This window comes from Lathyrus oleraceus, chromosome 5 (assembly GCF_024323335.1).
Source record: "Lathyrus oleraceus cultivar Zhongwan6 chromosome 5, CAAS_Psat_ZW6_1.0, whole genome shotgun sequence".
Classification (NCBI taxonomy): domain Eukaryota; kingdom Viridiplantae; phylum Streptophyta; class Magnoliopsida; order Fabales; family Fabaceae; genus Lathyrus; species Lathyrus oleraceus.
Genome location: NC_066583.1, coordinates 260,363,976 through 260,390,917, shown reverse-complemented (window position 1 = coordinate 260,390,917; position 26,942 = coordinate 260,363,976). Strand labels below are relative to the sequence as shown.

Sequence of the window (26,942 nt, the reverse complement as noted above, 5' to 3'; positions counted from 1 at the left end):
GCCAGTAGTAGCCTGCTCGAAGGGCTTTTCGTGCGAGCGATCGTCCGCCGAGGTGTTGAGCGTTAATTCCCCGGTGTATCTCTCCAAGTATGTCGGGGACTTTCTCTTCCTCGACGCATTTGAGTAGTGGGATGGAGAATCCTCTCCGGTAGAGTTTGCCTTCGAGGAGTACGTACGAGCATGCGCGTCGTTTGACAGTGGTCGCCTCTTTCGGGTCAGCCGGGAGTTCGTCTCGTGTGAGGTAATTGTAGATGGGTGTCATCCAACAGTGGGCATCTCCAATAGCGTTGACCTCGAGTGGAGGCGGTAGTTTGTCGATGCTGGGCCGCGGGAGAATTTCTTGGATTACTGATTTATTCCCACCCTTTTTCCTCGTGCTGGCTAGTTTCGAGAGAACGTCTGCTCGTGTGTTGTGCTCGCGGGGTATGTGTTGAACTTCCCATTTTTCAAATCTATCAAGTTTTTCTTTGACGAGGGACAAGTACCCGAGGAGGTTGTCGTTCTTGGTTTGGTATTCTCCTCGCACTTGTGAGGCCACGAGCTGGGAGTCGGTGGATATTTTTACCTCTTTTGCTCCCAGGTCCTCGGCTAACCTCAGGCCTGCGAGGAAGGCTTCGTATTCGGCTTGGTTGTTTGATGTTGGGAACGCTAGCGCTAACGATACCTCTATCAGGATCCCTTCTTCATTTTCGAGGATGATCCCGGCCCCGCTGCCTGATGTGCTAGAGGCGCCATCGACGAAGATCGTCCATTTGTGGGCGCTTTCTGCTGGAGTCGGGCAGTGGGTCATCTCCGCGACGAAGTCGGCCAGCGCCTGAGCTTTCAAGGCTTTCCTACTTTCGTATTGTATGTCGAATTCGGAGAGTTCTAGTGACCACTTGAGCATCCTCCCGGCCATATCCGGGCGCCCGAGCAGCTGTTTGATTGGCTGATCGGTCCTCACCTTTATCGTGTGTGCGAGGAAATAGTATCGTAGTCTCCTCGCTGCGTTGATGAGGGCCAGGGCGACCTTTTCGATTTGCTGATATCGGAGCTCGGGACCTTGGAGTGCTTTACTCGTAAAATAGATGGGCTTTTGTCCTTCGTCGGTTTCTCTTATTAGAACGGCGCTGACGGCCTCGGTCGCCACGGATAGGTACAAGTATAGGGTTTCCTTTTCTGATGGCCGTGACAAGACCGGGGGTTGGGACAGAACCTTCTTTAGATGGAGTAGCGCTTGCTCGCATTCGTCGGTCCAGTCGAAGGTAGCCTCTTTGCGAAGGAGTCTGAAGAATGGCAATGCGTGCTGGGCGGACTTGGCGATGAAACGGGAGAGTGAGGCGAGCACTCCATTGAGCGACTGGATCGATTTTTTGGTTTTCGGGGTCGGAAACTCCGAGAATGCCCGGCATTTGTCGGGGTTGGCCTCGATCCCTCTTTCGGTGAGATAGAAACCGAGGAACTTGCCTGCCCGGACTCCGAACGTGCATTTCTCGGGGTTGAACCTCATTTTACACTGTCTCGCCTGTTCGAATACCTTCGTAAGGTGTCGAGCATGGGTTATTTCCTCGTGTGATTTAACGATCATGTCGTCCATGTATACTTCGAGCATGTCCCCTATTTCGTCCTTGAAGACTTTGTTCATCATGCGTTGGTATGTAGCGCCAGCGTTCTTGAGCCCGAACGGCATCACGTTGTAATAGTAGTTGCCCGTTGGGGTCATGAACGCTGTGTGTTTCTTGTCCGCGGGCGACATAGGGATCTGGTTGTATCCACTATATGCGTCCATGAAGGACAAGAGTTTAAAACCTGCAGAGTTGTCAACGAGCGAGTCTATATTAGGGAGGGGGAAAGCATCTTTCGGGCAAGCCCTATTAAGATCAGTATAATCAACACACATACGCCATTTTCCATTATTTTTCTTAACGAGGACTACATTAGAGAGCCAGGTTGTGTACTGGGCTTCAGAAATAAAATTTGCCTCTAAGAGGTCTTTTACAGCTCGCTCGGCAGCCTCTGCCTTTTCGGGCGATTGCTTGCGTCTACGCTGTGCTATGGGCTTGGCTGCCCGGTCTACAGCTAGCTTATGACACGCGATCTCGGGGTCCAGCCCGGGCATTTCTGCGGCATTCCACGCGAAGAGGTCGGAGTTCTCTTTGAGGCATGCTACTAGCTCTTCTCTTGTTTCCTCGGGTAGTCCCTTACCTATCTTCACCGTCCTTTCCGGATCGTCCCCAAGAGGAATGAGTTCGAATTCCCCGTCGGGGATTGGTCGGACCGGGTGTTCGAGAGAGCGTTCCTTGGGGAACCTCCCCTCTTCGGTCTCGTCCAGCCCGACGCGACAGTCGAGGTCGATGGCGTTGACTCCTCGGGCGGGATCCTCGGTCTTGAGTTTTTTGTTGTTGCAGTTGCTCTTCGTGCTGACTACAGCCTGTCCTTTTACTGCGGCGTCGTAGCATCGCCGGGCTGCTTCGATGTCACCATGGATGGTGACCACACGTCCCAATTTGGTGTAGTATTTCATCTTCAGGTGGACGGTGGATGGGACCGCAGTGAGTTCGGCCAGTGTCGGGCGTCCAAAGATGCAATTGTAGAGAGACGGACAGTCTACGACCAGGAATTGGATTTTGACTTCCCTGGCCGTTTCTTGTTCGCCGAAAGTGACGAGGAGCTCAACATATCCCCACGGTCTGGTTGTTGCTCCGTTGAATCCTTGGAGATCTGATCCGACGTAGGGGGCTAAGTTGGTCTTGTCTAGCTTCAGAGTCTTGAAGAGGTGGACGTACATGATATCCACTGAGCTGCCTTCGTCGACCAGGATGCGTCGTACGTCGAATCTGGCCATCTTTGCTCTAATCAATAGTGGGATGGCCGAGTTCGGGGATCCGCCCGGGAGTTCCTCCAGGAAGAAGGATATTGGGTTGGATTTTCCCCGGTATTTTGTCAATGTCGCTTTCTGCTCGGGGGCAGTCAGTAGGAGTTCGTCGAACTTGCGTTTGACGGAGAGGGCCGCGGATTCCCCGTTAGTTCCTCCTCCTGATATCACCAGTGTGGTAGGGAAGTCTTCCCAGGGGCTGAGTGCAGTGATCTTGCCCTCGGGCAATGGTTCGGGGGGGAAGAAATCTTCCGGTCGTGACACGCAGAGGGCCACTTGATAGGGAGAGTTGTCGGGGGGTGTGTTTTCCCGGGGTCTCTTCTTCTCTGGCTCGTCGTGTCTGGGAGCTTCGTTCTTCCTCGTGTACTGCTTCAGGTGCCCTTCTTGGATTAAAATTTCAATCGCATCTTTCAGGTGGACGCAGTCTTCGGTCACGTGTCCGTGACTTCTGTGGAACCGGCAGTACTTTGATTTGTCGGTGTGGGGCTTTGGTGCAGACGGTTTTGGGAACCTGACCCTGCCCTGCTTAAATTCAGAGTTGATACATTCTGCGAGGATACGCTCTCGAGGAGCTGTCAGTAAGGTGTACTCGCTATATCTGCCCGCGGGGCCTCTTCCTTCCCGGAGCTCGCGAGGTCTTTCTTCTCTTCGTCTGTCTCCGTTGCGACGGGAAATGCTCGTGTCCTCGCGTTTTGAGTGCTCGGTCTCCCCAGCGTTACGTCCGCTGCGGGCATTGTGTGCCACCTGCTTTTCCTCGTATCTGATGTAGGCCTGGGCTTTATGCAGGAGCTCGTTTAAGGTGCGGGGAGGCTCGATCCCTACGGCTCTGCTAAGTTCACTGCCGGGTAAGAGACCTCTCTCGAGGAGATACTTCTTCATGTGCTCGGTGGTCTCTACCTCGACAGCTTCCTGGTTGAATCGCTCGATGTATGAGCGCAGTGTTTCATTCTTCTTCTGCACTATGGCTTCAAGGGTCGCCTCAGTCTTGGGGTGACGACGGGAAGCTGTGAAGTGCCGGGTGAACATGGACCTCATGACTCTCCATGACGTAATGGACTCAGGGGCCAAGCTTTTGTACCAGGCCATGGCCCCTTTCCTGAGGGTCGTTGAGAACAGTCGGCATTTGAGGTGCCCGGTTATATCATTGCGGTAGTCGAGCATCGCGTTGACGTTGTCGACGTGATCGTCGGGATCTGTAGTCCCGTCGTACACAGCTAGGTTTGGCGGTTTCTCCATGCCTTTGGGGAGCGGGGCTTCCATTATTGCCCGAGATAGGGGGCAATGCAAATCTTCCTCGTCGCTCCTTAAGGGAGACAGTTCGTTGTTGTCGGGGCTGTGCCCGCGCCTTGGTGATGTTCTCGCTCGACCACCGTCACGATGGGCGCGTGCCCTGCTGGCGTGGGGTTCGGGAGAGCGACGTCCTCGCTTCTTCGTTGGCTCCGGACGTTGTTGTATCCTACTCACCGGCTGGGGCCGGGCCTCTTGTCGTTCGGCTTCGAGGGCCATGATTCGTTCGTGCTGCTGGTGGAGCATAGAACCGGCCTGATTGAGGGCATTCACCATGGCAATCATTACGGCGTCTCCTTCAACGGGAACGGGAATGGGATGAAATGTCTCTGCCCCTAAATTGTGGGCGTGAGAGACATCTCCGTTGTTTTGGGGCTCTGGAGACGGGGTGGATGGATGACCGTCCCGAACGTCCGCCTCATGGGATGGCGGGCCGTCGTCCATGTTGTAGTTGACGAGGGGACGGCTGTGATCGCTATGTTGTTCTCCGGCCATGTTGGAAGGACAGAAATGAATGAGCTTTTGATCCTCGTTTGATGAAGATGGGGATAGCTAGTTCCCACAGACGGCGCCACTGATCTCACCTGATCAGGAGGGCCTTCCACGGTCTTGGTTAATGGGCCGGAGAATGAAATGAGAGGGGGGTGTACCTGCAAGGTGCTCCAATGCTTAAGTCAGAAAAGGTACAGAATGAGGTTATCAGAGTGTGAGTTAGAATACCTGCCCCTTTGCCATGAAAGGGGTATTTATAGTGAGCCCCCAGCGCTGGGCCAAGGCTCCTAATGGGCTGGATTAGCTAGGCCCAAGGAGGAGCTGCCAGGGGACGCGTAAGAAGCGTTAAGACCTAGACCAAAGTCTGCCCCCTGGTCCAACTGCCCCTATCCCTAAGGCGACAATATAGGGGAGTTGGGTGACGTGGTGAGTGGGATGCCGTTAAGGCCCTGCCCGACACAACTGAGGTGCCCGCGACGTGGGTTGACGGTGAGTGGATGGAGATCGTACGAGGAGGACCCGCTCACTGTCCGACACGTGTTTAAGGGGCCGGGGAGACGTTCGTCGGGCGGACTGTCGTCCACCTGACGCGTCCTCGTGGTCGTGTGGACCTGGCCGTTTGGACGTGGGCTTGGCGAGTATTGGGCCGTGCCGTGCCTAGGGTCATGGCCTAGTCCGGAACAGGATCCCTTCGCTAGGTTTCAAGGTTTTCCGCCGTCAATGGAAATCAGGTTCGTTCCCTTGATGTTTAGCGTTTTTCTTCTTTTTTTTTGGATTAGGGCTTCGTGTTTATGGTCGCCTCCCTCTCTCAATTTTCGTCTCCTCTTCCTTTTATCCCTGCAGCTTAGGGTTTCAAACGGTACTCAAAAGTTCAAAGAGGAAAAATTCCAGAAGTGTTTTTTTTGTGCTCAGAACCGAGTTATCCTGTTTGATGCTATCTTCCGGAAAGGTAATCTGCACTTTAGCTTTTTCTAATCTCTTTCGTCCTAATTCCAAATTTGGGTATTTTCTGGATTTTAACACTTTGACTGATTATTTCAACTTTTACCGCAGTGAAAATTTTGAACATCTGTTTCGATTCTTTGCACGACCCTATTGGTGCGACTTCAATGGGAATTTGTTGCACTTCCTACATGGCTCATTCAAAATCACCTCAATTACTGCACTTTGTTTTGACACGAGACAGCGAGGGGACTTTTTGGTCACCTTACCAGTCTTGGGATCAAGCATCGACAATATTCTTGAAACTCTAGCAGGTTCCTTTGCATGATGAATATGAAACTCTAACTGAGCGCCAACCAATATGGGACTTGCACCATCCAAGACAAGCAATTTCAACTCTAAATGCTTTGCAACAGCAACAGGAAAGTAGGGATGGCATAATACAACTCCAGCCAATACATGACTTCCATCAACACCATGCAACGTTACAGCTACGTTATCTCCAGCTCTTGCAACAGAGCAGGCATTAGAGTCACGCTCCAATGTGCGTACTGTTCCAACAACATCTGAAGGCATAACTAGTACCTTTGTTCCATTTCGAAGAGCTCCTGCTTCCAGTTTACCACAAGCAGACGCCTGTCCTTGTGCAGTTGATTTGATGGCATCACATATTGACATTAGCAGAGGTTTGGCGAATTCTCTAGTAGGAGGTTGTAGTGAGTCAACTGCATCTAACAGATAAGATCCAGTATACCAGTTTTTGAAGCGAGCATCAGAAGGGGGTGCTACCAGAGTTTGATGTGGAAAATGCTTCTCATTAGCATAGTGTGCCAGCATTTGAGACGTCTAATGCATGTCGTCAACATAGCGTATCGGTGTTTGAATGTCTTATCTATTGTCCTTGCTGCTAATATTGTTGTGGAATAGATGTTGACGGCCTGTTTTTTTTTATGGCATAGGTATACCCTGCGGTGAAGAAACGAGATGACCGGGCTGAATTTGTCTTGGAGGCTTTTAGCTAGAGCAAACTTGAGCGATTAAAACAGGTTTTGGTTTCGTCACACCATAATAGCATAGGAACATGTAGTTAACATACACATGATGATACAAGAGAAAGAAAACCTCTTTGGCAAAAGGGTTAGCAAGAGCAATGCATTTGTTGTTCTCCTGTTAACGCGTAAGGCTTCGACATTGGTTTCAGATGTTTGTCATTTCTCATGTTCCAAATCTTGACATGATTGTAGTGGTTCAATAACATGGTTTAATGGTTATTGTTATTAGACTGATGTGCATATTCATTTGTCTTGTTTGGAGACAAAACCTGTAGGATTGAGGTATGCTGCATGGCTCGAAACTGACTCTGAAGTTGCTCAGAATCTAAGATGAATTGCTCATTCGGCGGCGGAAACTCTCTGTTAATAGCATGTATCCGTTTTGGACAAAACAACAACCTCTCTAAAGTAAGTAGTGCAAAATGCAATTGTCTTTCTAATGCCTTCTTTAGAGGTTTCCTTCTGAGGTTGATATTCTAGTTATTGCTGTTTCGGTTTTTTCTTGCAGGTTTTGAAATATTGGATGGCCGGCATGCTGGCATAGAAACAAATGATCCTGCAGCAAAAGCTAGAACCTTGATAAGCTGGCGGGTGTTATGGATGGTCCAACCTCCCCCATGGCATCGCTTATTTGTTCTTCTTTTGATATATCAGAGGGTTGTCGTTTAACAACATGAGTATTGTAATGACATCAGCAGTGTTTTCTCTCTTTAACTCTTCCTTAATTGAACTTTCCGAAGACAAAGTAAGGTTTCTAGATCGCACCAACGGCAGCAATTCCTTCTTGTAATTAAAATTTAAGTGTCAACTTCTTTGAGACGCCTAAACATGAAATCATTAAAGCTCTTTTTTCTTCTTTATTTGCAGGGCATAACCGGTTGAAAAGAGCTTTATCTCGTTGAGCTGATTCATGGAAAATCCGGGCATCAATTGCAGCGGCTAGAAACAACAATCATGCTGCCTAATTTCTCCTTTGAAGGTTGATTGAGTTGTAGCTTGATGAACTCTAGCTCTTCTCTCTTTTTCTTATTTCCCCCACAAGATGCAGTGTTGTTGCAATTATAGAATAGATCTGGTGGTGGATATCTCAAATTTGTATTATTATTGTTGGAGAAATATAACATGTTGATGTTAAAACTTGTGGTTGAAATGGTGATGGACAGCTTTGTGCAACAACCTCTTGGCAAACATGGTTTTGATGATGATGATATTTGTTTTTTTTTATTATAATTTATTTATGTGCCATATGCATGGATGATAATGATTAAATGAATGAATGATTTGGAATATGAATGATAGTGTGGGAATCTTTAAGCATGAATGAATGGAGAATCTCAATGTGAAATGGAGAAAACATGAAATGCAAATTTAAAAATGTGACAAATGAAAAAAAATATGAAATAGTAAAATATGCGCATGAATGAAGAAGCATATATGGAATTTCTTTGGATTATGAATGAATGTTTACTGCACTGTATTGAATGGAATTGGATATATTGAATGAAGGTTTGAATTGGTTCCAAATGGATAATGAAAATGGATATGGATATATTGAATGAAGGTTTGAATTGGTTCCAAATGGATAATGAAAATGGATATGGATTTTGGATTTTGAATTTTGATTATAAAAATGGATGCGGATTTTTAGGAATAATCCAATATTAGTTTGAATATCAATTTAATTACTAATAACAAATCAGCAAAAAACCAAATAAAAAAAACAAAATAATCTATAATTCATTGAAAATTACTTAGATATCAACTCTAACATTCATTTGGAAATAAAAAATCGATTAGAGTTTTAATCATTAGTAAAAATAAACAATTAAGATTAAATTGACAATTGGAATTAAGCTTAATTTGAAATTAAAAATCAAATTAAAAAAGAAAAAGAGTCAAGATATTAAAATCCATTTTATACTCATGAATGTATGCAAATGCAAAAATAAAAGAAAAAATGGAAAAATTTCAGGATCAAAATCGGGGTATGACAGGCATTCTATTGAGAACTGTAATCCTTTTAAGGCCAGAGTTCAAGAGCTCATTAATCAGAAGTTGTTGAGCTTTACACTTGTGATTGCTAAAGCGCTTGTTGAGAAGAGGTTTGAATACAAAGGTCCTCCAATTCATGTGCAAGTCCCTCCACTTGTGGTCCAACCTGCTATGTAGCATACAAATCAAGGAGACCACCCTGGAATGTTGTTGACCTACCCTGGGGCATCATTTCCTATTGTTGCTACACCTCAGTACGCCTATATTGGGGCATCCTACGTCCCATTCGGGGTTCATCATGGTCAGACGTCTCATCAGTTGTCAATCCCAGTTTGGTTCATTCTGCTCAAATGATCTAACCAATGGTTACTCCTCATATTCATTCTCAGTCGCAAATACCTTTGGTGCCTATGTCATACTACTCATTCCCACATGGTGTTACGTCCCGGTATCAATAGCCTCCTCCGGCTCAAATCCTGAAAAGTCAACAAATTATGCCATGTAACCATCAAGGGTAAAGGCAGACTAGACAGATTGATAGAAAGTGTCCTCAACGTGATCAGAACCCTATGACATATGCTCAGCTGCTACCTTACCTTGTCCAACAACGACTCATTGAGAAGAAGGAAATTTCTCCTTCCACTTTCCTATATCATGCAAAGCACAATCCTAATGCCTCATGTGCTTATCATGCTGGGCATAAGGGGCATTCTACTGAGGATTACTGGGTTTTCAAAGCTAGGGTACAAGAACTTATAGATCAGAAGATTCTGACTTTCACCAAAGAAAGGCCTAATGTCAATACCGAAGAGGGTGAGTGTAGTCATTGATAAAGAATGCTTAAGAACTGAGATCATATATGCAAAAGAATAATGAGGCCAATTATGCCAACGATCATGTTGTTTTTCAATCTTTTCATTTGTAATTTTTTCTTGTATGTCAATGTATTGCTCAATTGTGAACTTGTTTGTTTCTGAATAATAATCATAATAAAATAAACGTGCATGTTTTGATTAAATCCAATTGTGTTCACTCATATTTTATTTTATCAATATCAAATTGTTTGTCAATTAAAATCAAAAGAGAATGATGCAATTAAACATACGCAAGATCGTTGCCTGTATACTTTTGAATAAGATCATGCTGATGATGTAAGGAATTGTTTAATCCCTAAACACTTGAGGTATAAGGAAGATAATCCCTAGTCAACCCCTTTGGTCCTTGAAGTAGGAGTTTCTTTCTTTATACATACAACTCTCATGTTTAACAAGGGGCAGGGTAGTCTTTAGTTAGTTTAAACTTGCATTCAAATTTTAGAAAGAGAATATCTCATCAAGTGATTAATCATATCATATCCCTCTCAAGAGGATGGAATCACAAACTCAAGATGGTTATCCCTTACCCATAAAAAGGAGTGAGATAGTCACGATCCGTGCAACAAATTAAGAAAGCAATATCACAGGATTTGCTCCAATACAAAAAGAAAAGACGAAACAAAATCAAAAGCAAATGAAAAGTCCGTTAAGTCAAGAGCTTGAAAACAAGATTAACTTAGGCAAAAGTTAGGGTATCCCGATGGGCTGCAGACCCAGAGGATCAGCCCAGGCAAAAATCAAGGTAAACAAAATAAAAGAATCAGAGGATCAATATCAAAATCCTCAGCAAGAGAAAATCCTTGTGACTGCAAACAAAAGAAAAAGGCGAGTGACTATCGCTCCAAACTCTCATAGAGTTCCCTAACCATCATTGCTGATATTCAAAATACTTTTTTGAAACATGGACGTTTGTTTCAAGATAATTGAACGTAGGACTGATGAATATCACGGAGAAGGGTGGGTTAGAATAGGTTTTGAGCCTTATATCCTTTCTTTCTAAAACCGAGAATCAGACCACGCTAAAACCCTCAAAAGACCTAATTGAAGCAGGGATTACTTCGAAAGCATACTATGGTAAGATCACATTAAACTGACTCCTAAAGATTTTCTTGTCAATTGTATTGATACTGATATAACATTCTAAACAATGATTCGTTCCCTAGATGTCATAATCTTAGTGAACACACTTGAGATTGCAAAACTTGCATGAGCATGACATTACAATTATCATTTTTAAAATGAGCATTTTACATTTGAACAATCACTTGACATTAAGAAAGTTCACATATTGGGAAAGTTGATCGAGTTCCTAATATCCCATAGCTTAGGTTTCTTCAAGAGTTCGTCAACCTGGGGCAATCACGTAGAGATTCTACAAATCTCTCTGAATCAGTCGAATATGGGCAAATTTACTTTAAAGCTCATATTGGGGCAAGCTACCCCAAGAGCATGAGAAGTCAATCACTCCCAAGATGGTTAATCAAGGGAATACAGTTTCAAGAAGTTGTGGCAAGCCATTTTGAGATACTCAGATGATGAAACTATTCCATAATTTATAACTAGGGAAGTTGGTGCAAATATCCAGCATACTGGGGCAGAGTCAGACTACGCGGGTACGAGCTCTCTCCATGTTTCAGATTAAGTCCAGAGGCATGACAACAAATATTGAGCTTGAAGTAGGTGTTGGAGGATCACATTTGTATGACCATTATCCTAGCCCAAAATTCCCACTGCCCTCTATATGAGCTTTTGGCTTAACCATTGCATAAATCATTATCATGCATAAATCACGTCGTTTCACTCATGCATATCATTCATAAAGCATAACATGAAACTGTGCAAACAAGAAAAGCCAAAAATCTAGTTTTATTGACTAACCCAAAGCCTAAACTTTGCTTGGCAAGCCACAAAACTCTCATCATATTACATCCACTCTCGACGGGATTTTTTTTGGATATGTTAGTATTTAATCCTCTTCTACCTTAAATACCCAAAAAGCTATCGCAATTCGACCATTCAGGTTCAAGAAGATTAAATAGGGGTAACTGTTGTACCCCCAAATTTGCCCTCCATTTTTTCATCTTTCCATCCAACCACTTGACTTGGGGATCAGTTGCATACATTAACAACTTATTCATATGCATCATTCATCCATTAATGGATCACCATAGATTCAAAACTCTTGGCTTGTGAAGATAGGGTTTGTGTGTGGAACAACTTCAAAAGCATGACTTGGTTATTCATCAAAGCATGTGGGATGTCAAAACCCTAATCATTTGATGGTAGAGGTATGGATTCAAAAAGGGGCCACCCAAGTAATCCTCAGGGGTCTTCAAAACCCTAATTCTTAATGGCATGATGATAGATCCTTTGGAGCTTCTTTGGGTCTTGTCTTGGCTATCAAAACCATAATGAGGGCTTATACATTGGAAGATCCCAGCAGAGCGTGAGAAGGTGATCATTTTGATAGCTCCGATTTTTGTTTTGGTGGCCACCTCCGCCGAAAGGGATTTACGACACGGAGTCCCATAGTGGAAGTCCAACAAGGTGAGATGAAATGGTCTTGATGTGAGCGCGCATACAACATTCAAAATTATGTTGACCTGGAGCCAGTCAACGCCCCATTCATTGGACTGCTTATGATTGGGCTTGTTTCATTCTAAGCCCAATTAATTCCATTCTCACACCATTTTCACATATGCACCCCTGGCCAGAAGCTTAAAATTCATTGGGCTTTTCATCCAAAACTCATGCACCAGAATTCAACCTTGCACGCCTGCACCCCCTTGGTCCATTTTCTTTAATTACCATTAATTCCAATTTTTAATATTGTTTTGATATTTTTGGTTAATTGTTTTTTAGCATTTTAATTGGGTTAATTAGGTAATTAGGCTAATTATGGTTTTTGTGATTAGATTAATTTTAACTAGAATTTAGGGCGTAAGTAGATTTTAGTATAGTTTTAATTAGATTAGAAATTAGGAAGTGATTAGATTTTGGTTAATTTTATAATTTAGTTAATTTTTGAACATTAGGTTAAAGTAGATTTGTAGGTTCTAATTAGATTTTAATTAGAAGTAAATTTGTGTTCATGATTGGATATTATTGTAAAATGACCTTTTTATCCTTTAGGGGTTATTTTGGTATTTAGACCATAAAATTGCATGTCCCCTTAGGAATTTTTGACATAGATTTTTAATCAAGACTTGAATAACTATATCATGATACATTAGGTTAGTTTGGTTATTTCTAACCATTAGATTAAGATTAATCATAGATTTCAAATTCACTCAAACCCTCGGATTCAAATTGATCAAAAGCAATTTTGATCAATTAAATCCTTTGGTAATGTATAATCCCACAGTCTAATTTGAGTGACCAAAAGACCATTGGTCACTTAATAAGACTTTTTTTTTCTGTAAGCTATGGAGCTCGAAGCCTCAAGTCAGATTCTCAAACAAGGCATCCTCAGTCACATCAAGCAGCGAGTTATATAAGATAAATCAAAGGTCAACACTTGTTAAATATGATTCAAATTGTACGATACGAGCCTTAAGTAATAAGGAATGATGAGACAGAGTTTCTCTTATCCTTGTCTAGAGTGACTTTGCGTACGAGGCATAGGCCCTAACTATTCAAAGCATTCGCCCTTATTCATAAACTTTAGTGCAATACGAATCGAGTAAACTATCAAAGCTTCTTCACACAAAACAACATCAACACAAGGAGTAACAAAGAAGATTCTTCCCCAACAACTTGTCAGTTATGAGAAGCATCATGTATCGTGAGCCTTAAGCAATAAGGAATGATGAGACAAAGTTTCTCCTATCCTTGTCTAGAGTGACTTTGCTTACGGGGAATAGGTCCTAGCTATTCAAAGCATTCGCCCTTATTCATAAACTTTAGTGTGATCCTCGTCAATCAACTGTCAAGTCTCTCTCTTCACCATTACAACAAACAACGACAAAGATTCTCCTTCACCAACTTGAAAGTTAGGATGATAATTAGATATCACGAGGCTTAAGTAGTAAAGAAGGAATTAGACTGGAGCTTTCCTACACTCATTCTGGATATCTTTGTGTGCAGGATATTTGGCCCGTTTCTTATCGTATCCACCTTTACTCATAGACTTTAGTATGGTTCTTACCAAATAACTATCAGGTATATTCCACTCTTTAAATCAACCTATCACTCATCTTGCCTCCTTAATCATCTTGTCTTCAGCCCTAGCGGGCTGAACTACGAAAGCTCTGACTTCCTTACTGCACTATAAGGATACATAGGCAGGATAACTCATATTCTTCGCGAGATATCTTATTTATTAATCCATAATTCACTTCAATCAATTCTACTTATTTTTCATTAATCATTTTGCTTTCAGCCTTAGTGGTATGAACTACGAAAACTCTGATTTCCTTATTGCACTATAAGGATACGTAGGCAGGAGAACCCAGTTTCCTTGCGAGCTACCCTATTTATAAATCAATCTTTTTCCATTCATCAATCATTACCATCTTTTTGAGATAAAATATACTTCTCCCTGTACTCCTTGTACATCATTTTAGGACGATATAGCAGCAGTCCACCTCATCAATCGAGAGTTATATAGATCATCCCCAAACATTTAATTCAGCCTTTTTGGGTTTAAACACTGATTTTCTCTTCGATTTAGAATCTATCTCTTTCATGGATCCAAGATACTATATTTCTTTGATCTCGAACTGTTTATTTCCCAACTAGTGATATATTATTCCTTGTACTCAACAATACTTTCTCTTGGGCCCCACATATACCCTTTTAGGACGATGTAGTGGCAGTCCGTCTTGTGAATCAACAGTTTTTTGGATCATCCCAAACATTTAATTCAGTTTTTTTGGGTTTAAACACCGATTTACTCTTTGATTCTAAGTTCACTTTCCATTTATGGGTTCCCTTGATACCATTATGTTGGTACAAGTTATACTTTTCATCACTTATCTGTCTCTTTGTTCTCGTGGTTCCATGAACTACGAATGCTTTGATTTTCTCATTGCACGATGAGAATATGTAGGCACGAGGATGTGAATCCTTGGTGAGCATACTCCTAATGATTCCTCCTTACGCCTTAAGGCACCACTCATATCTTTCACGATCCAGTATCTACCTTCAATCATTAAACCATTGACCCTAATGATATACTGTTTCTTTGAAACTAAATATCACTTTCTTTGGAATTCCATATACACCCTTTTAGGACGATATAACGACATACCGCATTTGCACCTAGAGTTGTTTGTCTCATACCCAGACATTTAATTTCTTCTTTTTTAGCTAAATATCAGATAGTGGCAGCCATGCTAGTCCACATATCGGTTAACATTGTTTTCCCTCTATGGTGCAAATCCCATTTCTCTTATGGATTCCAATGTACCTTGACCTTCGGTTTCAAATCATACTCTCCAGTCACTTGTTACCAAATACTCAGTTTCGTGATTTTGGTCACTTCATTCCATTCATATCCACATTACATTCATGTTCTACCTTCATTCACTTCATGTGATATACCAGTTATCTTTGAGCCAAATACATTATACATTTGTGCTCCATCTTGCATCATCTTGTGAACCAAGAACTGTTTGGATCGTCCCGAAACACTTAATTCTCCGTATTTTTGGCATTACCCTATAGCAGAAGCCATGTTAGACCACGTACTGGTAAGAGCCAGTTTCACTCTTGGGTTCATATTTCACCCCTTGTTGGAGTTCAAAACACTATCCTTTGGTTTAGACCATACTTTGATCACAATTCTTTTCACCTCCCAGCATTAGTTCTTTGAACTACGGAGCTCTGAATTCCTCATTGCACTATGAGGATACGTAGGCATGAGAGCCCCAATCCTCATCGAGCACTTTATCTTTTTCCTTTCTCTTCCCTTTATTCTTTTGCGAGTAATCTTTAAATATCACACCCATTCGAGCGAGAACAATCAAAATGGTTCCCATGGAGTACCATGGATGTTAGGGGTGCTAATACATTCCCCTTACATAACCGACTTCCTTACCCAACATATATCTTTCTCCCGGGTTTTATCGATGTTTTCCCTTTCCTTAGGGAATAAATAAAGTTTGATGGCGACTCTGTTGTATGTTTGAGCGTGTGATGCGTTCAGGTATATTTCCACTAGCTTCCGGGCTGAAGGTAGAAATTTAAGCAAAATTAAAGCTACATGAGAGTCAAGGTTTAGCTGAAGTTATGGATAGAGGTTTACTTATTGAGGAAAAGAATGGGGTTCTCACTAAAAAGGGAAGTTCATGGAAGGATAGAGGGAGAACTATGAGGATCAAGGATCCTGGAGATTTTGGGGGTTCTAAGAAGGATGGTGAGAAGGCTAATACTGGGGGGAATGATAAATTTAAGGGGAAGAGGCTGAACCCTGTAGAACTGGAGGAAAGAATTAAAAAAAAGGGATTTGTTCAAGTGTGGGGACAAATGGAACAAATAACACATTTGTAGATTCAAGCATATGAGTTTGAAACTATGTGAAGATAGTAGTGAGGAAGAGGAAACAGAGAAAAACATAGGGATCCAACCACAGAAGATTGAGGAACAGGTAGAAAAATTGCAGACTTTGTAGTTGTCTATGCAAAGTAAGGAGGGTTTTACTTCCAATAAATCCTTCAAAGTATGGGTGAAAGTGAAAGATAGGTTGTTGCTGACCTTGATTGATTCAGAAGAAACCAACAACTTTATTGACTCTAGGTTGGTGAATGAGTTAAACTTGAAAGTAGTGGAAACCCCCACTTATGTGATTGAGGTGGGAAATGGATAGAGAGTCAAAAACCAAGGGATGTGTGAAGAATTAACATTCGAGATGCAAGGAATGAAATGTAATTAACATTTCTTCTTGATGGACTTGGGAGGGTCAAATATGGTGCTAGGGATGGATAGGCTAGCTATCCTAGGAAACATTGAGGCTAACTTTGGAGATTTATGTTTGAAATGGGAGTGAGAGGGCCAGAAATGTAAGATACACTAGGATCCTGCTTTGTGTACCAAACAAGCCTCTTGGAAGGCTATGGTTAAATCCTTGACTGATGAAGGGTTGGGATTCTACCTGCAAATCCTAGAAACTGACACAGGGTTGTCCCCTCCCGAGCTGACAGGATAAGGATAAGTGTTAGATCCCTTTAAAGAGGTGTTCCATTTACATGAAGACATACCTCATATGAGGGATCATGATCATGCTATTAGGCTTAAAGCTGAGGCTATTATACCCAATCTCAGGCCCTATAGGTATCCTTTTTACCAGAAGAATGAGATTGAAAAGATAGTGAGAGATATGCTACAAGCTGGCATCATAATGCATAACACCAGTCCTTTTCAAGTCCAATTTTATTGGTGAAAAAGAAGGATGGAGGCTGGAGGTTCTGCACTGACTATAGGGTTTTGAATAAGGTAACCATCCCTAAAAAATTCCCTATACCTATCATTTAGGAGTTGTTATATGAGCTAGGAGGTGTTGTGATTTTCTCTAAGCTGGATTTGAAGTCTGGATATCATCAAATCAGGATGAAAGAGGAGGATGTTGCCAATACTGTATTTAGAACGCATGAGGGCCACTATGAGTACCTAGTGATGCCCTTTGGATTGACAAATGCCCCATCAACATTCCAAGCTTTAATGAATGAATTATTGAGGCCTTATCTAAGAAAATTTTGCTTGGTTTTCTTTGATGACATATTGATATATAGTAAGAGTATGAAGGAACATAAGAAATATCTAGCTATGATCTTAAAAGTGCTACTAGAATATAAATTATATGCTAATAAGAAGAAGTGTTCTTTGGGACAAAAGGATATTGAGTATTTGGTACACATCATTTCTGGAAAGGGAGTATCAGCTGATCCCAAGAAAATAGGGGACATGCTCAAGTGGCCCATACCTAAGGATTTAAAAGGGTTGAGGGGATTCTTAGGTTTAACACGATACTATAAGACATTTGTGAGGAACTATAGGAAGATTGCTTGGCCTCTAAACCAATTACTCATGAAGGATAACTTCAAGTGGAATCAGGAAGCTCAAGTGGCCTTTGAGGGGCTAAAAGTAGTTATGACCACTATCTCTGTCCTAGCTATTCCAGATTTTGACAAAGAGTTTGTATTGGAAACTGATGCCTCTGGGAAAGGAATATGAGTTGTCATAATGCAGGAAGGGAAGCCTATTTGTTATATGAGCCAAACTTTATCTGACAAGGCTCAACAAAAATTAGTTTATGAGAGGGAACTTATGGCTATTGTGATTGCCATTAGAAAATGGCGACCCTATCTAATGGGTAGACACTTCAAGGTCCACACTGACCAGAAGAGTCTTAAATTCATCACTGAGTAGAGAATAATGGGGGAAGAACAACATAAATGGTTGTCCAAACTTTTAGGGTTTGACTTTGAGGTTAAGTACAAACCTGGAAGGGAAAACAATGATGCAGATTCCTTATCCAGACAAATGCATTATGCTCACATCACAACCATTCAATGTGAAGCTTGGGAAGGGTGGGAAGATGAAGTACATAAAAATGATAAGATAAAAGTTATTATGCAGACACTAGTATCAGACCCTTGTAGCCATAAAGGGTTTCAACTTAAAGGGGGAAGATTATATCATAAAGGCATAGTAGTGAATCCAAAGCAATCACCAAGAGTGGCTTGGATTCTCAATAAGTTTCATGATACAGTTGTAGGTGGACACTCTGGACCACGGTTGTCAAAATCGGGATCTCAATAAAGATCATTAGGGTATGGAAAAAGCGTAAATCATATGATCGTAACTCAGATAGTAAGATCCCAAAAAATAGACAAAATTATAGAAATAACTAGGAATTGATGAAAACATGTTGATTTTTTTTTGAAAAAACGTTGTTTTGTAAGGAAGATATATTGGAATGCAAGAATGGAAAAGATGAGAAAAATAGAATGATTTGATTCGAATTTATAAAAGAAATAGGTGAAGATAAGAAACCCAATCATCCAATGATTAATCGATATAGAAGAAATAGATGAAGAGGTATTGGAGTTCTAATGGTTTTTGCGGCTAGGAAGCTTTCCTGATAATTGTTTTTGCAGTTTTCAAAAGCATAATTAAAATATTCCAAGTTCCAAAACCCTAAAATATGAGCGTTGCCATTAGGGTTCAATAACAAGTCAGTTTCTGGGTCGGGTCAAAACGGATCCGAAATAGGTCAAAATAATCCCAAAATAAATCATTAAGATCTTATGATCCCATGATTTCATGATCTTCCTCTATGCTTCCAGTGCTCCTTCCAATTTCACGATCTTTTTGCCACTTAAAGCGGTGGATGGTTGCCGGCGTGTAAGATCGTACGATTTTGGGAGTTAAAGCGCGATCCTAACAACCATGCTCTGGACACTTGAGGACTTACAAAAGGATTGCTAGTGTGGTGTATTGGGAAGGCATGAGAAAGAAAATATAGGAATATGTGCAGGCTTGTGAAGTGTGCCAAAGGAACAAATATCAGACCTTGGCACCTGGAGGACTGCTCCATCCTTTGCCAATACCAACTCAGATAGGGAGTGATATATCCATGGATTTTATTAGAGGATTGCCTAAAGTTCAAGGAGTAGATACAATCATGGTAATAATGGATAGACTGACAAAATATGCTCATTTTCTGTCTATCAGCCACCCTTACACAACCAAGAAAATTGCGGAGTTGTTCATTCAGGAAGTGGTCAGATTACATGGATTCCCTAGCTCCATAGTATCTGACAGAGATAAAGTTTTTTTAAGCAACTTTTGGTCTGAATTATTTAAACAAGCATATACTAAATTGAAGTACAGTAGTGCATAACATCCTTAGTCAGATGCGCAAACTGAAGTAGTGAATAAATGTTTAGAAACTTATTTAAGATGTGTGACTGACTTGAAACCCAAGCAATGACCTAAGTGGATAGCTTGGGCAGAGTATTGGTATAACACAAATTATCACGCCTCCTTGAAGATTACTCCTTTTGAGTCTTTGTATGGCAGAGCCCCACCTGTGTTAGTGAAGGGAGACACCCTTTTTTCAACGGTAGATGAGGTCAATTAGTTGACAGCTGAGAGGAATATGATGCTCAAGGAAATGCAGAAGCAGTTGCTTAAGGCTCGGGATGTTATGAGAAGCCAAGCCAATAAGCATAGAAGACAGGTGGACTATGAGGTGTGAGAGATGGTATTCTTGATGATTCAACCTTATAAGATGAAGAAATTAGCCAAGAGAGTGAATAAAAAACTAAGCCTTAGATACTATGGACTTTATGAGATATTCCAGAAGATAGGTGCAGTGGCCTACAAGCTGAAACTGCCTGAAGACACTAGGATACTTCCAGTCTTTCATGCCTCTCTATTGAAGAAAGTTATCACATCTAATACGGAACCTCAGCCACTACCAGCTTGTATGAATGAAAAGTGGCATCTGTAACCTACCACTGAGAAAGTACTGGTGCTAGGAGGAATGAGCAAGGAGAAAAATGAGGTTTTAGTGAAGTGGAAGAACCTGCCAAATTTTGAAAACTCGTGGAAATTAAGAGACAGAATGAGGATAGAATTTCCATCATCTCTCCTTGAGGTCAAGGAGAGTTTAAGGGGAGAGAATTGGTAGATATGGCAAATGTTATGAGAGGACACGTAAGAGGAGAGAGGGAGAAATGACTCACACATGAAATAAATTATGTTAGAGTTACACATGGGTTTGCCATGTGGCTACAACTGTGTGGAGAGAGAATATAAATCTGAGAGAATAAATCATAAGGGAAGGTTCCTTTCTGCTTATGCATGTTTTGAGTGGAGAAAATCTCTAGGAGAGATAGGACTCTCGAAGTGCGTAAGGGAAGGTTCCATTCTCCTTATGCATGTTTTGAGTGGAGAAAATCTCTAGGAGAGACGGGCCTCTCGAAAGTGCATCTTTTTTCAGCTTCCTATTTCTCTGTTTTTGCAATTTCAGTACTACTAGATCCCATTTGAACTCTAATACTTAATAATATTTTATTTCTTCTTCAAATTATTCTGTGTACTGTTTATTTTTCTCTTATATATTTCATTTCTTCTTCAAATTATTCTGTGTACTGTTTAATTTTCTCTTATATGCTAAATTGATCCTATCAGAGATATAAAAGAAAGGCCTACATTCCATTTAATTACAAATTATTGTTATAGATTTGTTACTGGTATATCACATTTCATAAGGCTTAAATTTTCTCTGCATCCTGTTACGTATTTGTTGTATTGACGGTTGGTTAAAACGAAGAAATTCATTTGTCACCAAATTGCCATCTTCTTAGGTTTGAACCTTTTAATATATTGTTCTATTGTCATATTTCTGCCTTTCACATTACAAACAATTTTTAGTATAGATCAATAACTTTTTGGCACAAAATTAAATTAATTTTGTATTTACTTATTAACTATGATTATCTGTTGAAGAAGATAATTAAAATCAAACTGCCACTCTCACAGATGTCGTTTATGTCACCTAATACAAACTACATTTTTTAAATCTCCCTAATATATACATTATCCATTCATCCTTTACTCATACGAGTTCTGAGACATCAATAAAATCTCTTTCTGTACCAATTCAAATATTTCCTCCAGTTGAGTTTTAAACTTGGCTGTTATGTTCCTGTTGATCCTTCGCTGAAACTTAGAGCTCCTAAGCCACATAATGCCAATGTATACATCACATTTGCAAGCACATTCGCCAAGAACTGATTTCTCAATTTCGTACCTAAAATGAATCTGCAGCAAAAATATCAGATTCCCTTTGCAACATGGAACAATATGAACAAAATTTATTTATGAAAAAGACAGTACGAGACCGAGTTTCAAGTTTAGCATACATGGAAATGATCAGAAAATGGGACACCATTAAGGACCATAACTTCATTAATAATCCACCCTTCAGCGTTTGTGTTTGGTAATTTTTGTTGTGTGCTTGTGACATCGAAAACCGATAGATGGCGGTTAAATTGGTAAGAAACATGCCTTTCAAGGACATCAGGTTTTACTGGTTCCCAATCTGTAGTGTCATAGTTCATACAACCAGTTCTCTTCATAATCTTATGTTCTAGGTGTCCTCCATCAAAAATTCCCATCATCACTGATCTCATCTGTGCAAGAGTAACAAAACAGATTAAAGAAAGGCTTAATAATAATAACAATACTGAGTAAAAATGAATCTTCAATTCTTAAAGAAGGTACTAGTAAATGCTAACTCATCAAATAAAGAAGTTTCCTACACCATGTCCCTTTCTGCAAGGCTTGGAAAAGTTATTTTATCTTCATGGTGATTGATTGGTTACCTTAATTGGTAGTTCTGCTGAGTAAATTCTGGACATTTTTTCCTCAGTAGATCCAGAGTTTTCAGGCATTAACAAGACTTCCTGATCTTCATGCTCTTCTGTAATCTGCTCTTTCTGATAGGGGTTGAGTATTCTTGTTCTCCACAATGCCGTTATTGTTCTTTCATAGAAAGAAAATGTGTTGTCAGCTGAATTTCAATATATACCATCGATGTGTTTTCAGCTGAATTTCAATATATACCATCAACTCGCTTTAAGAAATTCACAGTGCCAGTATTACAATGATTTTAGCAAAAACTAAATTTTAGAGCTTTAAGAAATTCACAATATGATTTTAGCAAAAACTAAATTTTAGAGCTTTAAGAAATTCACAATATGATTTTAGCAAAAACTAAATTTTAGAGCTTTAAGAAATTCACAATGCCAGTATTACAATGATTTTAGCAAAAACTACATTTTACAGCTGTAAGAAATTCACAATGCCACAATGATTTTGTTAGACTCATCTTTATTCACAGGATGCACTTAGTGGATAAGATTAGAAGTATATGCATGCTGATTAATAATACCTGGATGCAGAACCGAATGAGACAAATGATTGAAAATGAAACCTAAGTCTTCCTTCTTCATCTTGCGTCTTGGCACCATGCCTTGCATCAGTACCTCGTCCTCTTCGAAGAATTATTACCAATGTAGGGCTTCCTAATGATGCTAATGATGGAGGAAGTACTTGAATGCTTTCAATATCTTCCCAAAGGAAGAAAAAATTGGTTTTATGTCCAAATAGATTGGCATAAAATCCCAGAATCCTTGCCGAAAGAAATAGTCGACCCTGCATTAGAAGGTATGCTCATTTAGTTTATGAAATTCATAATGACAATCTAACAATTCTCCACTCTGAAGCATTATATTGTCTGTGCTTAAAGTTTGTGAACCACATGAACTACCAATAACAAAGTCTTATCCTAGAGTAGGGTGGATTAGATGGATCAAACGATGCCGTAATATTCTATTATATATCATATGTCTATCCTACCACATGTTACATGGATCAATTGATGCCGTAATATTCTATTATATATCATATGTCTATCCTACCACATGTACTACCTGTAAAGGCATTTTTCTCTTCAGGTAACATGTGAAATCGCTGATTAGAAATTCTTCTGGAGGCAACCCAAACAATTTTTGGAATGTAGAATTCCTTTGAGGTGATGGAAGACTCAACTACAATCCAACCATCAATAGTCAGATTAAATAAGTCGTTAACTTCTAAATGTTCGACATTTGTTATGAACACGGAAAGTAGATATACATAGAGAAGATTGTGCTTACCTTTTTGCCTACTTCCTTTTCCTTCTTCTCCATGTAATCCTTTATAGTTTCAACTCCTTTATTATTATCCAAGAAAATTCTCAAATGCAACTTCGATTGAACAGAAAGAGCGGGCTTTCCCTCAAGCATAACCCACATGTCTGCCAATTCTGTTGATGTGTGCTTTAGGAAATTGATTTCAGCATGTCCAAGTGAAACATCCTGGTCAAATGGACCATCGAAATCAAAAACTTCAACATCTAGAACTGATGGTGGTTCTTCCATAGCATCGAACTCTAATAGCTCTGCATATTAGTATAAAAACCAACAGGGAATTAAGTAAAGAACATTCATATCAGAACAACTTATTAATTTTAAATAACTAACAAGTAAGAAGGCCAAACCATTCCATTGAGGATCCGATGTCTCAAGCTTGACAGAGCTTGACCTTGTTTGTCCATTACAGGTGAAAACAACATAGGGATCTGACAACCCTGTTGACTCCAATAAAGCCAGGTCAACCCCCTCAATTAAAGCTACAGTAACAACCCATCCATCACCATGTGCCCTCATGCCGTGGTCAGTTCCTATCATAAGAGGATGAAATCAAAACTAACCTTGTTGACGAGTATGAAGTACCAACATAAATAAGGACACCAGATACATTGGACGCGGATAATAATTTCTGAAAATAGAATTGAATGCAACCACATGCATCATTGTCTTGTAAGTTTAGACATCGTACACCCCTTTAACCACAAGTGTAACAAATATAATCATATTAGGTTCAAATAACATGCTTACCCATTTGAAATCTTGCCTGCACAAAGTGAGATACCATATTATAAACACGCTGCAACTGGATAACTAAAATTCCACTAGTAACCAGCTCTCCTAAGCTATCTGGCAGCTCAATCCCTCTAAATTCCAAGCCCTGAGGTTGACTTGGACCACACCTTAAAATATGCAACAACACGTACAAAAGCATAAAGAGTGTGGAAACTATTGTGAAATTCCAGAAGTATGCAATTGCCTGCCACCAATTCCACTGGCTTTCTGTCTGCAAAGTTGCTAAGAATTGTTCTTTGTTAGTTAAATTTTCCTTATCTAGCACCTTGAAACTCTGAGCAAGTAGGTTGGAAAACTGGTCAAAACTCTCCTTCAAACCTTGTTTAGCACCACTCTCTATCATACCTTTCATCATTGTGCTTTGAAGGAAGATAATTCCCCATGATATTACAAGATGAGAAGATTCCTCTCCAGAAGACGCATTTCCAGGCATTATCTTGTAAAGCAATTCGACTTGAAATGTATTCCCATATGGAACCTCAGGAGTGCATACACTAACAAGTACATCAAATTCATCTTTAGCTACTCTAATATAGGTTTGATCCTCAGTAGCATTGACAGCCTTAACTAATTTTGAAGCAGCTTTTGTATAAGTAACAACTCGAGTCAAACAAGACATGTCTTCACCTTTCCAGGACCAAGCTCCCTCTTGTAAATTTGTTGTCTCTTGTAGTTCTGCTAAATCTTTCCTAAACTGTGAATTTGGTGCAAACAGAAATACATTAAGGTTGTATGGAGACACTGCATAAATCTTATCTACTAAAATACCACCTTGCAAATTTTCAGGACTTTCTGGCTGGTTATCTTTTGATTCCATTATTGCAATGCCTTCTCCAAAGCTACATGTAGATGAATTTTCTTGTACACTATCTTCATTATCAGATAACGAATTTGATGATTCTGAACAATCCGCGGATTTTGAATTTCGTTCTTTTTTATTGAAAATCCTAGCAATAACCTTGAACAAATGTTTGCCTTCACCCATTTTACCAATTTTGCGAAATGATGGTTGAGATGAAATGTGAAGACCTTCCAAGTCTGTCGAGTCCTCAGATGCAGTAGTTGAGTTTGGAGAATGCTTATGATTTATAAAAGAAGCATAGTCCTTGCAATGAAGAGATATTGTAAGAAGAATCTTCCCTGATCATTTACAACACAAGCCATCAAGATAAAAAAATCAGTCTCATATGTTGAACAGTAGTTCAAGAAATACAAAAGAAATTAATAGCTATGGTTAAACCTTCAAAGAACAAAACAGTGTATAAGGTAAAAGTCGAAATGCTTAGTACATCTGACAATGGCCGGAAACAAAATTGAGATTTGATTCTACGAACCAGTGATTCCACAATTAACCCATATAATTGTTTTAGTGCGTGTTTGGATCGCGTTTGAAGACTAAATATCAAACCAAATATAACATCCCAATGCAAATTTAAACATGAAAATGCTAAAGCTCCAAAATTAAGCTTTTGTGAAAATTCAACTGAGATTCCATCAAAGCTAACGCAGTCACACATTTATTATTCAAAACAGTTAATGTAGCAAAACATAAATCAACTTATTTTTCAAAACAGTTAATGTATCAAAACAGTCCCACATTTATTATTCCAAACAGTTAATGTATCAAAACATAAATCAATTTACTTTCAAATCACTTTTAGATAGAAACAATTCATTAGAAATCAATTTTTATCACCGCAGAACTAATCACACACTTAATCAATTAAATATTGAGTTGGACTCAAGCTATCAAGCTAATTATAGTTTGACTAACCAGCTAAAATGCTCCGGATGCAAATTGCAGCACCAACTCATGATTTGAGCACATTAAATCACCACTCTAACCTATGAGTTCCTTAGTAGATATTACCCAGCATGCATATTTCAAGACATGTTGTAGAAAGTAGGAACCACAAAATTAAATATTGAAACAATCTTATGTAGTGAAGTTTCAGCATTCTACAATTATAATAAGGAAAATAATTGATTTTTTCTTATAGATGTTTTCGATATGATGGAAACTTGCACAATATCACACAAACCATAATCACCAAGTAGAAGTAAGCAATGAAGATAATTGAGTGAAGAAAACAAACCACAAAATTTGTTGAAATATTTGCCATTCTTGTTAAGACATTGAAGAGAGAACCACGTTGGTGGCAATATTTGCTTATTTTTATCCTCAGAAACAACTGAACCAACCGGAATCCGTACCTCACCCACAAAATCCACTGCAGAACCGTTGATCACCTTTGGTTCATCATTGTGACTAACAAGAATTACATCAAGCACCTCATCTGCAATATCCTTAACCTTGAAAACAAACTCCTCGTTCCAAATGGGGCTGAACGTGTTTCTCAATATCCTTGTCTTGTACTTGAACTTTCCAAGTTTAAGCTTCACGCGAGAATTCTTCACGGGTAAGTCTGTGGCTTCTAATACACATACATATAGTTTCTTCGACATAGCTTATGGATTATAATAAAGCAAAAGCGATTTGGCATGTTGGAGAAGAGAAAACGGTGCGAATGGGTTTTACCGTTTTCAGTGTTTTACAATTTTGTTAGAGTGAAAAGAAGACGTGTAAGTTGAAGGAAATGACACGAGGGGAAGTGACATAGTAGAACGTGGAATTTAGAAAAAAATGAATTGAATGAAAAGTTTGCTTACGAAAGATGGTTTCCTTAGTCAGATTTCACGTTTGTCATTCAGCTTTGGTTGTTGTGAGGGGAACTTTTACTTAAAAAAAAGTTAGTTTAAATAGAAATCGCGTTTGCATGAGCTATAGGATAAGTATTGGCGCGAGATTAAAGTAAAATAAGTTGGCGGTGGGAGATAGCTTTTGCAGGCGATGAATGAACATTGGTCTAGTTTGAATACAAGCCAAGGTGACGAGTTACTTACACTACACATGTATGATGCAGAAAGCGCGTGACTATAATTCCTGAAT

The 26,942-nt window shown here is 40.2% G+C and overlaps 4 protein-coding genes across 5 annotated transcripts; 1 reads left to right on the top strand and 3 right to left on the bottom strand.

The window, feature by feature from the left end:
- Positions 1–722: 722 nt before the first annotated feature.
- LOC127080098 (uncharacterized) lies at positions 723–4,636 on the bottom strand. The gene is made up of 2 exons (XM_051020425.1): positions 944–4,636; positions 723–833 (listed from the first exon to the last, which is right to left on the bottom strand). Exons 1-2 carry the CDS (start codon positions 4,634–4,636, stop codon positions 723–725), a joined length of 3,804 nt encoding a protein of 1,267 aa, XP_050876382.1.
- Positions 4,637–5,725: 1,089 nt separating this feature from the next.
- Positions 5,726–6,412, bottom strand: LOC127080096 (uncharacterized). The gene has a single exon (XM_051020424.1). It carries the CDS (start codon positions 6,410–6,412, stop codon positions 5,726–5,728), a length of 687 nt encoding a protein of 228 aa, XP_050876381.1.
- An 11,455-nt stretch (positions 6,413–17,867) lies between these two features.
- Positions 17,868–18,254, top strand: LOC127080095 (uncharacterized). The gene has a single exon (XM_051020423.1). It carries the CDS (start codon positions 17,868–17,870, stop codon positions 18,252–18,254), a length of 387 nt encoding a protein of 128 aa, XP_050876380.1.
- Positions 18,255–20,958: 2,704 nt separating this feature from the next.
- Positions 20,959–26,866, bottom strand: LOC127083702 (C2 and GRAM domain-containing protein At5g50170). Of its 2 annotated transcripts, XM_051024027.1 has the most exons (9): positions 26,089–26,865; positions 23,948–25,132; positions 23,548–23,730; positions 23,165–23,448; positions 22,940–23,056; positions 22,399–22,661; positions 21,830–21,989; positions 21,368–21,637; positions 20,959–21,266 (listed from the first exon to the last, which is right to left on the bottom strand). In XM_051024027.1, exons 1-9 carry the CDS (start codon positions 26,456–26,458, stop codon positions 21,057–21,059), a joined length of 3,042 nt encoding a protein of 1,013 aa, XP_050879984.1. In that variant the 5' UTR covers positions 26,459–26,865; the 3' UTR covers positions 20,959–21,056. The 2 variants fall into 2 exon arrangements, with proteins under 2 accessions (XP_050879984.1, XP_050879985.1); XM_051024028.1 differs by lacking the exon at positions 22,940–23,056 and having other exon boundaries at positions 26,089–26,866.
- Between the last annotated feature and the right edge of the window lie 76 nt (positions 26,867–26,942).

Coding starts and splice junctions, on each gene's coding strand:
- LOC127080098 (XM_051020425.1), bottom strand. CDS start 4,636: ATGGCCGGAGAACAACATAGCGATCACAGCCGTCCCCTCGTCAACTAC. Junction 834..943: donor TCCTCGCACACACGATAAAG/GTGAGGACCGAT, acceptor ATACGAAAGTAG/GAAAGCCTTGAAAGCTCAGG.
- LOC127080096 (XM_051020424.1), bottom strand. CDS start 6,412: ATGCTGGCACACTATGCTAATGAGAAGCATTTTCCACATCAAACTCTG.
- LOC127080095 (XM_051020423.1), top strand. CDS start 17,868: ATGGGGGAAGAACAACATAAATGGTTGTCCAAACTTTTAGGGTTTGAC.
- LOC127083702 (XM_051024027.1), bottom strand. CDS start 26,458: ATGTCGAAGAAACTATATGTATGTGTATTAGAAGCCACAGACTTACCC. Junction 23,731..23,947: donor GCAGGCAAGATTTCAAATGG/GTAAGCATGTTA, acceptor CTCTTATGATAG/GAACTGACCACGGCATGAGG. Junction 21,990..22,398: donor TCATTCGGTTCTGCATCCAG/GTATTATTAATC, acceptor TTTCTATGAAAG/AACAATAACGGCATTGTGGA.